The sequence below is a fragment of the Perognathus longimembris genome, chromosome 8, assembly GCF_023159225.1.
Source record: "Perognathus longimembris pacificus isolate PPM17 chromosome 8, ASM2315922v1, whole genome shotgun sequence".
Taxonomy (NCBI): Eukaryota; Metazoa; Chordata; class Mammalia; order Rodentia; family Heteromyidae; genus Perognathus; species Perognathus longimembris.
Window position 1 is genome coordinate 61,534,346 of NC_063168.1, and position 14,651 is coordinate 61,548,996.

At 47.3% G+C, this 14,651-nt stretch overlaps 1 protein-coding gene across 1 annotated transcript in view; it reads left to right on the plus strand.

Annotated features, from left to right (window-relative positions):
* Positions 1–13,236, plus strand: part of Cib4 (calcium and integrin binding family member 4) — a 117,324-nt gene extending 104,088 nt beyond the window's left edge. Inside the window, exons 5-8 of the mRNA XM_048353281.1 lie at positions 4,813–4,954; positions 11,550–11,659; positions 12,098–12,186; positions 13,111–13,236. Coding sequence (XP_048209238.1) covers positions 4,813–4,954; positions 11,550–11,659; positions 12,098–12,186; positions 13,111–13,141 — 372 coding nt within the window. The 3' untranslated portion in view covers positions 13,142–13,236. The remainder of the gene's footprint in view (positions 1–4,812; positions 4,955–11,549; positions 11,660–12,097; positions 12,187–13,110) is intronic.
* Positions 13,237–14,651: the final 1,415 nt, after the last annotated feature.

Consider the following 14,651-nt stretch of genomic DNA (forward strand, 5'->3'; position numbering starts at 1 on the left):
TTACCGAACAGTGTAATGAACACACTTTCCTTATCATACTCTAAAAAATTGTGGTGCTGAGTACTGGTGGCTCATGCCTATAAACTTAGCTACTCAGGAGGCTGAGATCTGATCATCACAGTTCAAAGCCAGACTGTGCAGGAAATTTCATGAGAGTCTTATCTCCAAGTAAGCAGCAAAAAACCAAGGGTGGAGGGTGTGGCCCAAGTGGTAGAGCACCATCCTTGAGTGAAAAAGCTAAGAATGAGCACAAAACCCTGAGTTCAAACTCCAGTACTAGTGCACATGCACACACATACACATACACACAAATGTGGTAGGAAGTTGCTAAGAGATCTACCCCCTTAACAAATGTACACTACAGAGCTGGGGACATCGGCTAGACAAGGTAACAGGTATACACCACGGGCACAAGTAAAAACAGTGTCCATAACCCCTAATAGACGAATTTCCCAATGTACATATGTACCTCACAGATGCAATACACTCATTAATTAAGACAAATACAGGTAGAACTGGTCTTGAATAGCAAGACTTTACAAATAACATTATCTTCCCGCCCCCGCCCCCCCACTGGTGATATTGATTACAAAGAGAAGAAATGGCCTAGTGCTGGTGGCTCACGCCTGTAATTCTACCTACTAAGAAGGCTCAGATCTGAGGTTGTTGGCTCAAAATCAGCCTAGCAGGAAAATCTGTGAGACTCTTATCTCCAATTAACCAGCAACAAACAAACACACACAAAAAATGAAAGTGGAGTTGTGGCTCAAGTGGTAGAGTGCCAGCCTTAAGCAAAATAGCTGAGGAACTGAGCTATTTTGGCACTGAGGACTGTGCTGGTCCTGAGTTCAAGCCCCAGGACAAGCACAAAGTAAAAACAAAACAAACAAACAACAAAAGAAATCAAACAGAAGAAATGCCAAAATGTTTTATGCTTAGTGTAGAAGGTTTAGATGCGATGTAAAGCATTAGCTTGCCATTTCATACATGCAAGACTTACACATTTTAACTCTGCAAATATTTGCCTAACATTTAAAGCTTAGACACACACAGCTCTGTGCACTCTGATCAGATATATAGGGCACTAACTGCACTAGCATTACTTAAAATAATAATAGTTTGACCACTGTTATAAGGTGGTTCCTTAAACAAGTTACACGTAAAAAAAGATATTTAAGTGCAGTATGATATGGTTAAGGTTCACTTTTCTAAGTAGTCAAAAGCCTTTCTAAGTGGTTACAAACAAGAAAGCACAAAAAAAATTTTAAGCCTTATTTTTTTTTGCAAATATTATCAAGAGCAGGACAGTATTCTTAAGACAGCCTTGTTATACGTATAGAGAATTATGTTTTAGTTTTTCAGCAGTACATTAATGTGTGTGTGTGTGTATGTATGCACGCATGCACCAGTAGTGGGGCTAGGGCCTGGGCACTGTCTCTGAGCTTTTGTGCACTACCATTTGAGCCGAATCCAGCTCCAAAGCCAGCTTCTTGCTGGCTAATTGGAGATAAGAGTCTTACCGACTTTCCTGCTCAGGCTGGCTTTGAACTGCAATCTCAGGTCTCAGCCTCCTGAGTAGCTAGGATTACAGATGGGAGCCACACATGTCTAGGTCCAACTCATTAAATTTTGACCTTAGAAAATAATTTTCCTTTTCCTTTTTCTTTTTGGAAGTACTAGAATTGGAACACAGAGCCTCACGTTTAATCCATGCCTCCAGTCCCTTTCTGGTATTGCTTATTTTTGAGATGGGGTCTCGCTTTATTCTCAGGCTGACCGATGCGTCCCAGTGACTGGTGTGTGCTGCTTACTGCAGGCAGCTGCCCCAGAGAGGGAACAGCAGGGGCAGGCCACCACGCCTGCCAGCCACTGGTTGAGATGGAGCCTTGGGAGTTTCTTTTTGCCTGACTGGCCTCAAATCTTGATTCTCAATCTCTGCCTCTCAAGTAGCTAGGATTACAGGCTTGATCCACAGTATTAGGTTAAATTTTTTTTTTTCTTTTTTTGGCCAGTCCTGGGGCTTGGACTCAGGGCCTGAGCACTGTCCCTGGCTTCTTCCCGCTCAAGGCTAGCACTCCGCCACTTGAGCCACAGCGCCGCTTCTGGCCATTTTCTGTATATGTGGTGCTGGGGAATCGAACCTAGGGCCTCGTGTATCCGAGGCAGGCACTCTTGCCACTAGGCTATATCCCCAGCCCTAGGTTAAATTTTTAGCTGACCTACACACAAAACATTTCATAAGTTCCCTATTTTAAACACCGTTTTACAGTTTGTTCACACATTTTGCACAATTTTCTGAGCCTTTGGTTTTTGTCCTGTCATTTGAAAGCATTTCCTATTCTCTTTTCCTTTTCCAAAACCATGTCCCTATAAATTTCCTATATTCTTCCTGCTTGTTAATACTTTTTTGTTTCTTCTTTATAATTTGCACTTTGAAATAACTTTTACAAACTTTTGGATTTAGGCAGATTTATTTCCTTTCTAACAAAGTAAAATACTCTTTGTAGCTTTATATTTTAATGATAACCCAGGAAGGAAGAAATCCTAAACAATCTTCTATACAAAAACAACTTATAATAATGCAGTTAATAGACTTGTATTTTATAAAATAGAGTTGAATCCAACTTACACATATGACAGCATGAAACAGATCAAGATTTCTGTCCATGAAACCCTCTTTCTCTTCAGTACTGAGGTAGAGAATAATTATTGAATTTTAGTTAGACCTGGTTAAGATCAGAACTTGGGAAAACCAGTTCTCAGAAGTGGCAGCAGAAGAGAAGAGAGAGAACAGAAGCAACAACTCTTCTATACTTATGCCACAATAAGAATTATCCTGGCTGGATGCCCATGGCTCATTCCTGTATTCCTAGCTACTCAGGAGGCTGAGATCTGAGGAGCATGGTTTGAATCCAATTTACTACCAAAAGCCATAAATGGTGCTGTCTCTCAAATTGGTAGTACAATACAAAAACTCAGGATTTGTGTCCAAGCCTGGAGTTCAAGCCTCAGGACCTGCACAAAAAAAAAAAAAAAGAAAGAAGAAAAAAATTTTAAAGATATTTATATACACATACGCATACACATAAGCAAAAAGGTTTTTATATTAGGCAGGCCCAAACTGAAGCACACATGAGCTAGAGAAAATGTAAAAATTTAATTTAGTGGCCACAAGTACATTGGTCAATTATTTCTAGGAATTCCAGGGGCAGACTAATTCATGTCTAATTTTGTTATTTTAAGGCTCATTTTGGTGGCTGAAGCAAGAATTGATCTTTTAACAGGACTGTTGCCGGTGCCACCAGAATTTTAGCCTCCATCAAACCAATTATGGACACAGACTAATAGACATACACAAAATGGCACATCAAAACAATTATTCTAATTCAAAACACACTTTTAGTCTTTTTGTCTTTTCTCCCTTTTCTTTTAGTAGATTAGTCAGCTTGATTTCACCTTAGGGAGAAAGATAGACAGTGATTATTTTTTCCTTCTTAGGCAAATCACAACAGAGATCTCTAACACAAACACAGGTTTCTCCATCCCTTCTCTCCCTTCCCTAATAATGGCCAGCATGAAGTTTTCAAATGAATCCAGATGCTCAGAGAAGCCTCCACACAAGGGATCCAAATTTCCTTGTCAGACAAACAGCAAAGCCAAAATTAAGTTCAGCAGATCTCCAAGTCTCCAGACAAGGGAAAGGGAAGGAAGGTCCTAAAGTACATTAGTAGATGTCAACCCTCCTGAAGTCCAGATGTTCATTCTTCTGCCTTAGCAGATGACAGTAAAAAAAAAAAAAAAAAAAGCCAGTGCTGACTGAAGTAGAAAGATAAGAGAAAGTCCTTGGGATAAAAGTAATTCTGATGGCTGTGGGGAACCAGTTCCATCTTTCCTCCTCTGGCCAGGACTACTGTCAGTGGCTCATGCCTAAATGGCATGTCTTCTCCTGGCTGGCTTGGCAGAGCTGAAACTGGAGTTTCAGACTACAGGCCAAACTTCTGAGCTTTCACGGGTCATGTCTCATTCACCCTTGTACACCAAATGAGATGAAGTGAAGGGTAGAAAGAGATGTATCATGTGACCTGGGCATACGGCTAGAAGACGGTACTTCATATCATCTTCAACTCTCCCAATAGTTTGGCTTTAACATGAAATTGCTATGCTGATTATGGTATCTATGGTCATTAAGTAACAACTCTTATTTGTTGAGTATTACTTATCAGGCAGAGTGAAACTTTAATCCTCTCTTGCTTAATCCTCATGACAACCATACTAAGCAGATACAATTATTATCCCACACTAAGATGAGAAATTTGAGGCTCTGGTTGATAAGTAATTTGTCTACCTTAAGGTTATTCTTTATTTTAAATATGGAAGTCAGGACTGAAGGTTAGGTTTGTCTGACTTCTACATCAATATGTTCACTCTGGGGAGTTGGTTACAGAGGTTTATTTTTCTCCTATTCTTTACACTGTTTTTTATTTCCCACATTTTCTTTACAAGCTTGAAGAAAATTTGATGACCATAGAAATAATAACACCACCAAAATAACCATAGAAAAGAGTAATACCACAAGCAAAAACTAAGCCATTGCAATGTATGTGTGGGAGGAGAGGGTGGTGGACAGAATGATGGTGACCAAGGATTTTCAGCCTCGATGCCCTGCCCCTATTGCCTGGGGTCACAATCCAGCTCCTACTCTAATATTTCTGTTGTCTCGAACTGAGAGCACAGCGCTCACGGTAGATGAGAGAGGAGAGGTATAATCAAGACCCTATACAGACCTCCGCCTCCTCCTTTTCCCACCTCCAGGTCAACCCTTTCAGAGACCGCATCTGCAAAGTCTTCTCCCACAACAACGTCTTCTCTTTTGAGGATGTGCTAGGCATGGCGTCTGTGTTCAGTGAGCAGGCCTGCCCCAGCCTGAAGATTGAGTACGCCTTCCGCATTTATGGTGCGTGTTGTGGGGGGTTGAGGGAAAAAGGGTGGATGGAGAGGGGGAAGGGCCATAGACCAGCTACTATGTCTGGGCCCAGCAACATCAGTTCATGGATGGATGGTGTTAACTGATGTTTCCTTGGGTCTTTGTGGATGTGTATCAAGAACTGTGAAATGACCAAAGTGATTGAAAGAGCTGGTTGCCCATGACATCGGCATGTCATTCTAGCTACTCAGGAGGCTAAGATCAAGAGGATCATGGTTCGAAGCCAGCTGGGGCAGGAAAGTCCATGAAACTCTTACCTCCAATTCATCACCAAAAAGCCAGAAGTAGAGCTATGGCTCAAATGGTAGAGCTCTAGCCTTGAGCAACAAAACTCAGGGATAGCAAACAGGCCCTGAGTTCCCGCCCCAATGAATAAAATGGAAAATTCAGAACTGAAAAATAAAGTACCTGGAATAAAAATTCACTGGATGGACTTAACAAGAGAATCTGAGATGACAGGAAAGAGGCAGTAAACAATCTAAAGAACAGGTAGCACCAATAATACAAAGAGAGTGAAAGAACCTAGAGGCTCAGAGGACAATAGGAAGGCCTAACATATACCCAATGGTAATCTCAGAAGGAAAGGGCAGAGAAGGTATTTAAAGAAGAAATATGTACATGGAAGAAACATGTATATTTCTTCTCAAATATGTTTTCAAAGAAATGAAATATCTGAGTGGAGAAAAGATATCTGAAGCAGAGTAAGCACAAATTCAATTACACTCCCAAATTCTGGCAATCCGCACCTGTCCAGGAAAGCTGGCTCGCTCCTTCTCTCAAATATTTCTGGGTACCCCCAAGGAGTTCCTGGTGTATAGGGGGCCTGGTCCACTCACTGCAGCTGTTCCCTGTAAGCTTTGTCACCACAGGGGAAGTTGTGCCGGCTCTTCACCTGCCACACTCTTCTGGTCACGACAGCTCAGGGCTCATGAGAGTGTTCGGGTCGCAAGTCTCTGAAACTTACCTGTGTAAAAGCAACAGATGAGGAAGAGCAGAATGCTACTTTACCACTGGGGTGTAGGAAGTCACCCAATATTTGTGATGTTACAGTGTTCCTGGGCTAAAAGTCCGGTCCAGGCTTGATTGGGATGCTTCTCTTAGAGTTTCAGAAAACTGCAATCACCATGCAGGCTAGGTTGCCTCTCAGCTGGAGAATGGCTGGCTGCAGAAAGCTTTCTCTAGAAGCTCCTTCAGGTTGTCAGCAGAATGCTGCATTGTCCTATGTGACCCTAGGACTTTGGGCATAGAGTCTTGGTTAGCTACCAGAAGTGAGGCTGCTCTCAACTCCTTGACCACACACACACACACACACACACACACACACACACACACACACACCCATCCAACATGGCCACTTGCTTCTTCAAAAACAGCAAGGGAAGTGTCCCTTGAGCCACTCTGCTGTCAGAATAGAGACACGCGCAACATAATGTGATCATGAAAATGGAATGGCCTGCATTTGCCCAGTTCTGTTGGTTAGAAGCAAGTTCCCATTCCCTCTCACACAAAAAAGGAGTAGGGGTAATACAAAGGCATCAGCCTCAGGAAGTGTCACTCAGGGGAGGAGAGGGGACCTAGATGTCCCGACCCGCAGGACATCAACAGGGGAGACCACCTATGAGAGAGAATGAAGGGAAAGGGAGACGCAAAGAGGACAGCAAGACAAATGGGAGTCTGTTCAAGCTGCCAATTTATTTTGATTTTTCACACACTTATATACTCTTAAAGCAGGAGGGGGCAATCTTGGAGCAGGAGGGGGCAGTTCTTCAGCACCTGTAGGAAGTTGGCTTGGGGTAGCAGGACGTTGGCAGGGTGAAAAGGTTACTGGTCATGCTATAGGGGAGAGTTGCTAAGTGACCTGACCACAAAATGTTCCTATACACTGGGTCCTACCTGGGTTGCTAAGAGACTTGACTGTAGGACGTTCTGGTAGGTTTATTCTCAAGAATTATCTATTATTATTGCTCTATGAACTGGGCCATCTAGTGCAACCAAGGTGGTGCTGACTCAATGGTTGGTTTCTTAGCATGTTTTCTATGGTGGCTTCTAGCCAGAGGCTCAAGTCAGGGTCTCGGTCCCTGACACCTAGAGCGTGCCCACTCTTAGCAGTATGGAGAACATGGGAAAAGTGAGTCAGGCCTCCCCATACAGCAGGGCCTAGGAAATAGCTGGAAAACAGCTGTCAGGAGGCCGGGAAGCTACTTTCTCCTTTCCATGGCTGCTTCGTCTCTCACCTCTGCTCTTCTCTGTGAACCTCTTCTTTCTGATCAGAATTTTATGCCTTTTGCTGTGGTGCTTTGTAGCCTCCTCTGACTGGCTAGCCATGAACATCTGTTTCTTCCAATTCTCAGCAGGTGCTGTTCAGCTTAGCCAAACCAATGAGCTATTGCTGTGGGTTGGGTGAGCAGCCTTGCTCAATTACCTCGTCGGGAAAGAAACAGTCCCATGAACAAACATGGCTGCGGGAGCTGTGCTCTTGGGGGTAGAACACTTCCCAGAGATCGTCAAATGTGCACTGTGCAGATGTCCCCAAAGATGCCTGCTATACTGTTTCTCCTTGGTTTCCAGGACCAAGCTCACATTAATCCCTGAATCCCCAATGGGATAGAAGAAAAGCAGCTGTGTCCAGGCTTCCAGGCATCAGGGCAATAATGTCTGGCTCTAAAATAGTGAGAATGCCCTAATTCTGAGAGGTCAGACTGAGACACTGGGACCACGTCAGGGACCAGACACCATTTTGTTTCCCAGGGTCCAGGTGTCTTCCTGCCCCCCCTCTCCAGGCCCCTGGAGCACACGTGACTTCCTTCCCCTTCCACTCCAAGCACAACCCCCCACGGCTCAGTGCCTCCATACCAATCAGCCATGCAGATGGACGCCAGCTGCATCACATGTGCCCAGGCTATTTGCATTTCTTTTGGGCTTGGAAGGATCACATACAGTTCAATTAGAAGAGAAATCCAGGATCCCTGGGCCTTGTACTTGGTACATGGAGGCTGCTCAGGTAGCCCAGGGAGCAGCAGTGAAGAATAAAGAAGAAGAATGAAGAGGATGACAGAAGGCTGTTGTGGTAACAATCAGAGAGAAATGTCTGAGCGAAAGGCCAAAACCCTATCTCAGTACTCTCAGTCCTGCTGACTCTAGACATGGCCCTTGACTAGAAGTATCAGACCAGACAGGATGCTTTTTAGAAATGTGGACCCAAAGGTCCCATGCCCCCCTTCTGAATCGGCAACCAACCTGCATTCTGCAAGCTTCTCCAAGATTTCTCTTAGCCTTCAGGCCCTCCAACGTGTTTACACACTGCAGATCTGGGAGTTAACCAAAAGATCATGGATATTTGGGCCCAAGCTCTAGAGACTTGATGTAATAGTACTGGGTAGATCTTGGTTGCTTGGCTTTTTCAAAGCTCAGTGAGTGTTTCTAGTATGTAACATAGTTTGAGAGCTATTGCTTCAGTGCATGACCTCAAGTAAGAGTACGTGTCTTAAAAGGGTCTCAGGGATTTTTTTGTTGTTGTTTTAAAGTCTGGGGTCAGGATGCCCAAAGCTGGATCAATGGCTCCTGGATCAATGAAGTAACCAAAGGTTCAGACTCCTTCATCTGTCAGTGACCTCATGATCACAAAATGGCTTCTATGCACACAGATCTTTCATCTTCATTTTAGGCAGGAAGGAAATAGGAAAAGGAAATCCATTCCTCCAAAGGCACAAACAAACTCACTCTCCTTTCCCAAGATTTCTTGGATCTCTACCCTGCAACGTTGGTTTATATTGCATTGGCCAGACAATGTCATTTGGCCACCTCCAGCTGTAAGGAAGACTCAGAAGCTACGCATTTTAATCTGAACATAGTATCATGCTGAACAAGAATAGCTATTGGCTAAGAATCCGGTTAAGACCAGCCTCAACTCCATGGAACTCCAGGTTCTGCTGTGTGGGACATTCTGGTCTCCAGCTAAGCCCATCCCCATCTCTCACCTATCAGAGACCAAATCCAAGCCATGCCTCTCCTCTCGCTCAGCACAGCCCCCCCCCCCTTTCCGGAGTCCCCTCAGCACCTGTGGCAGGCCTTGCTACATCTTCACAACACTAGACCTAGCCAGGGAGGCTGGTAGTTGGAAGAGGCCATGGAGGGAAGCTTGTTCTCTCTGAAATCAGTGAAAGTGTGCTCTCCCTTCCTCTCTCCCCCCTCCACCAGTAGGTGGATACAGTGCTTTGTAAATTGCAAGGCCTAAGAATGGCAGAGATTTGGGGTGATGGTGAAGGGGCTTGATGGCTGAGCCCAGCCTGCCCCACCCCCCTAAATAGGGGCAACAGCCAGGCACCAGGGGCCCATGCCTGTAAGTCCTAGCTATTCAGGAGACTGAGATCTGAGCATCAGAAGCCAACCTGGGGAAGGAAAGTCTGTGAGATACTTCTCTTCACTTAACCATCAAAAAGCTGGAAGTGGAGCTGTGGCTCAAGTGGTAGAGCACTAGCCTTGAAAGGGGTGTGGGGAAGCTAAGGGACAACAAACAAAACCTGGAGAAAGAACAGAAGAAGTCGTTTCTCCTGCAGTTCTGCCATTCCCAGGCTGGGACGGCATGGGCTGGGCCAGCGGCCCAGACTCCTGCTCCTGTCCTTCCCCAGACTGCGCTGCCCTCCCTACCCCCAAAGGAGAGGAAGTGTCCAGCACTGCATTTACTCTAGCAAATTAGTCTGTTTCCAGATGGCTTAGGACCAAAGCCATGTCATTTGCTGCAGTCTCCGCCTGTGGGAGCTAAGCCAGCAGGATGTCTGGGGACACTGCGGGGTCTTCTGGAGATGCTGCAGAGCTTCTCGGCAGCAGGGCGGTGTCCCTGTGGCTGCCCAGTGCCTCCAGGCTCCCTTCCGCCAGTTCCAGGCACCTTTCTGTGGTGCGCAGCGGCAGCGCTGGGCGGGGAAAGCGCTCTGAAGCATCCTTGCTCAGGGACTGGAGATCCACACTGGGGAAAGAGCCACAGGCAGAGCTGTACATTTCCACACCCACCTCCTGCCCTCGGGAAGAGACACGTCTTGGCAAGGACCTTGTGGCAGCAGCAAACTCCAGGCCTCAGTTTCCCTCATAGCCCAATACAGTTCTGCCTTCCATTCTGAAAGGGGGATGTGACAAGGTCCCCAAAGTTTGCATTCTTAGGACTTAACAATCCACGAACGATGAGTCTCCACCATATTTAATAATAAGCATCTACTGTATTGAATATCTCCTATATTCCAGATGATGGACAAATATTTTCCTATTTAGCCTTCCTTTTAAATCATTTCCATTTTGAAGATGGGGAAACTGAGGCTCAGATAATGAAGTAAGATTAAATCTGGTTGCCAAATGACAGGCAGGACAGCTTGCAAGATGGCTGGAAGCTAATGTATTTATTTCTGGAAATAAATATTTTTTTATAACATGTGGAAGGCCAGAAGCATTGTCCACAGCGGCTCCGAAGCGGCACAGTAGCAACCATTCAGGTTCCTCCTACTTACTGCTTTATCCTCTAGTCCCACGGTCACCTCATTGTCCCTTCTCTTTTGACTTTCCCTGCTCCTCTTCTTACATCTCACCTGTCAGAACTGAGTCACATGACCACATCTAGCAGCAAGGCAGGCTGGGAAACGTGGCATGCATTTTGAACTGCCCTCTAAAAAGGTAAAGGCAGTTAGGGATGGCAAGGAGTTCGGGCTTCCTGTAGAGTGACTGGATTGAGTGATGCCTCCATCCTGTACTGAAGGGTGGCCTTGGATACTCATTGAGATTCTGTGTTAGTCTATGGCCATACCACCCTGAACACGCCCGGCCTCGTCTGCTCTCCGAAGCTAAGCAGGGTCGGGCCTGGTTAGTACTTGGATGGGAGATTCTCTTTGTTCAGAGTTAGGGACCAGAGGCTGGAAGGAGCATTGCTTCCCACCTTTCTCTTTTGAGGGCACAGCCAGAGTCTTCAAAGTCACCCACCCCCCTCCCCTCAGGCACAGGCTGCAAAGACCACCGCCCCCGCCCCTCTGAGGAGCTGGGAGGCATGTGCCGGGGCAGTCACGCCGCTACTGCGCAGGGTCAGGAGCAGGGACTGGTGGCCAGGGCTGCTGGCTCCAAATCCAGGCTGCCTTCTACTTCCCCATGCAGCCAGGCTCCTGGCCATCTAAAGATACCATGGCTTCAGTGTTTTGAGAGGGAGATTTCCATAACATAATGGTTGACATGGTTCTGTGGGGTCAGCTTAGCTGGGTTTGGATCCCTGCCCTTCCCACTTCCGGACAGTGTGGGCAAACCACGTAGTACTTCGGAGCCTCCGATTCCTCCCATAAAGGCTAAGGTTGATTGTGAAGGCTTACTGACTTGAACGAGGTGAGGGTGTGAGCGCACACACAGTATATACACAGTATGTTCTCAGTCCATGTTTATGATGGTTATTTTTGCCACGTTAGCCCCTTATTTGTCTGTAGCCTGCCCTGCTGCAGGTCCTGTTCAGACTTCCAAAGGCTGGTGGACATTTGCACCGTAGAGCCCAAACTCTTCAGGCCCCAACTCCTTCACTGTGAGCCCTGTCTCCTCTTTGCAGATTTCAATGAGAATGGCTTCATCGATGAGGAGGACCTACAGAAGATCGTGCTCCGACTGCTGGACAGTGACGACGTGCCTGAGGACCTCATGATGGACCTCATACACCACGTGTGAACCTGGGGCTTGAGGTGGGGGAGGGGGGACTGGGGCCCCTGGATGTCAGGTCACCTTCTTGGAGGAGTTCCAGGGCCAGGCCTGGAGCAAATGGCACACTGATCTTTGGGCTCTGTGGTTCCCAGCAGTTACCATGGGGATGGACCCCCCAAAAAGGACTGGAGGCAAATAACCCTCAACCCTCCTGTTCTTTTAGGAACCTTCCAGGGTCTCCAGAGTTCTGTATCCAACCCATCCATCTGGGGCCTCCCACCCACAGGGGGCGCTGCAGACAGGAGGCCCTTAGCGGCTTAGGGATGCCTTTCAGGGGTCACAGGGGGCCCAAGAGACAAGTGTTTGGTATCTGGCAGAGATCCTGGCATCTGGAAGCTCCTCTGTAGAGGGGTACTCCCATTGTCATCATCTGACCTCATGTTCCCATCCCCTGGACAGGTCCTGAGTGAGTCAGATCTGGACAACGACAACATGCTCTCCTTCTCAGAGTTTGAACACGCCATGGCAAAGTCTCCAGATTTCATGACGTAAGGAGGTCTGGAGAGGTAGGGAGGAAAAAGGGGGTACCCCAGCTTCCCTCCCCTTGGCCAACGGAGTATCTCAGTCTTCCGGAGAAAGTTATGAGTTCTCAGCACAGTGCACTTAGCCAGTTCTAGACTCAACAAAACTGGAAGTTCTAAGAAATTAGGTAACCCTGGGAAATGAAAAGACAGGCAAACCGAATTCCAGGCTTTTTGGATAATCCACCCTCAGGAGCGTGGCCTCGGTGGCCGTGACCCTGGAAGCCAGGGATCTGCAGAGAAGGTGCAGTGCTGGCGGAGGGGCGCACAGAAGAAAAGAAGTGCAACAAGAAAAGCAAACAACCTGACCTTGATGTAGAAGGGGCATTGAGGGTCCAGACACCCAGGGAGGAGGGATCTCCGGTGCATTTCCCCAGCCCTGTGTACCAGTCTTCTCTGGACCCTTCCAGCGATAGGAAATGCACTCCCTTGTCCTGATTGCAGGGCCCTAGGAGCTGTGGAGCCGGAACCTGTTGTGTGTCTTCCCGGTCCCAGTTCTGCCCCTTGGTCTCACAGGCTAGGTGAGGGAAAATGCCAGCCCATGAAAGAGTCTCTATCTGTCTCTCCCCCCCCCCGCCCCCCGGCCCCTCCAGCATGCCAGCATCTGTGCTTCCCCACTTAGCTTCACAATGCAAACCAGAAATCCCTGTTTTGTCAGACAGGCCATCATAGCCTCCCCCCAAGTTATTCTCTGATTCTAAAAGACTGATTCTCAGTGCCTTCTGAGTAATGTCGCGGCTCTGAGAGATGCACACTCCTCCCTACTACTACATGCTACTCGGATGGAGATGAGAGCTCCCATTCACATCGCTGCCAGGGGGCAGTGGTTCAATCGCCTCTAGGGGACCCGCACTGGGGACCACCCCCATCAAAGGTAATTGTTTCTTTCAGCTCCTTTCGGATTCACTTCTGGGGATGCTGACATGAAGAGGGAGACCGCTGGAACACTCAAAGCATCCGGTTTGGAGTGTGACTTTGCCCTGTCCCTTCTCCTTTAAAATATTGTTTACTAAAAGAAAGCACAAGAAAAGCTTTTTCTCTGTCAGTCCATTGCTTTTTTTGTTTGTTTGTTTTAAGCAAGAACTATGTTAGGAGCTGCTTATTCCAAGGCTTAAGTTTTCCAACAGCTCCAAGCGAGCTGGGATAGCAATCTTTGATGACAGAGTTTAAATCTCAATGCATGTCAAGAACAGGAGACCAGGCCAAATGGGACAAAGTTCACTAGGAAAAGCTTTCATCCTTCATCCCCTCTGGAACCACACTCTTTCCCCCTGTCTCCCAGGGCAAGAAGACACAGAGATGTTCACATGGCTGTCATTCTAGCTGACGCATGGCTGACATCTTGGCCCCACTCTGCCCCTCCCCCAGGCCCTTGGGATGAGACCACAAGTCACCCACCATTGGGGCTTGTGTGCTTTGCTATTCGGCCAAACTCTAGAATGAATAAGGCTACTCTAGAGACACTTTGGAGCCTGGCACATCAAGGACTCTGGGACACAGGAGGTGCCCCTCAGAGGAGCTTCTGCGGGCTGTCGGATGCCCACTTAGAGGGCATGTGGCTGGCTGTGACAAAGCATTATCTGGTTCTTACATGCACGGGGGTGCTGGAATAGGTGATTACATGTCATTCCTCTCTGCCCTTCCAGAAGGTGGGTTAGGCACAAGATTAGCGCGGGAGAGCGGTTGGATCCTCTGGACCCTTCAAGGTCATGTGGCCTTGGCACCCACTCCCACGTCTACCTCTGGCCTGGAAGGTTCTGAAGTAGATCTTCATGGAAGCTTCTAGAAATGGCTTCAGGGAGGGAGAGGCCAAGTCAGCCTGTCCCTGCCAGCTTGGCCAGATGCAGAAGTAGTGGTTTCAGTTCGCTTCTTCTCTCTGCACTGCATTCTTCAGGGTTCCAAAGGCTGAGCTTCAGTCTCCATGTGGGCCACAAGCAGGGTGTGGAGTGGAAAAACCAGGACTTACAGACCTAGATTCATGTCTAGCTATACCGCTTCCTCACTGTGTGGCTTAAAGGCAGCTTTCTAAATGTCTCTGAAGCTCCTCCTCTTCATCAAGGAAGTGGGGTAATAAGTGTCCCTCACACATCATCACTTAAAGCAGACAACACTCCAGTGGCAGCTCCTGCTCCCAGCCAGGGTGGCTGTTCTGGGCCACACCCCCTCATTTTCAGGCAACAAGAAGCAGTCAGGCCTCCTCTGTGATCCCAGGGCAAACAGGAAGTCTCTGTACCTCCGTGACCTGCCACTCGGGAAGACGTGGGGGTCACAGGTCTTGGCCTTACCTGTTCCACCTTGGGGAGCAGGTCTGTGGCCCAGAGGGATTGGGTGCTGCTGCTTCTGGTTGACATCTTGGGCTGAGCTTTGCAGAGGTTCTGAAGACATAATGCTGACTGACCCTTGGGAATTTTCCTGCCACAGTGACAAGGTCC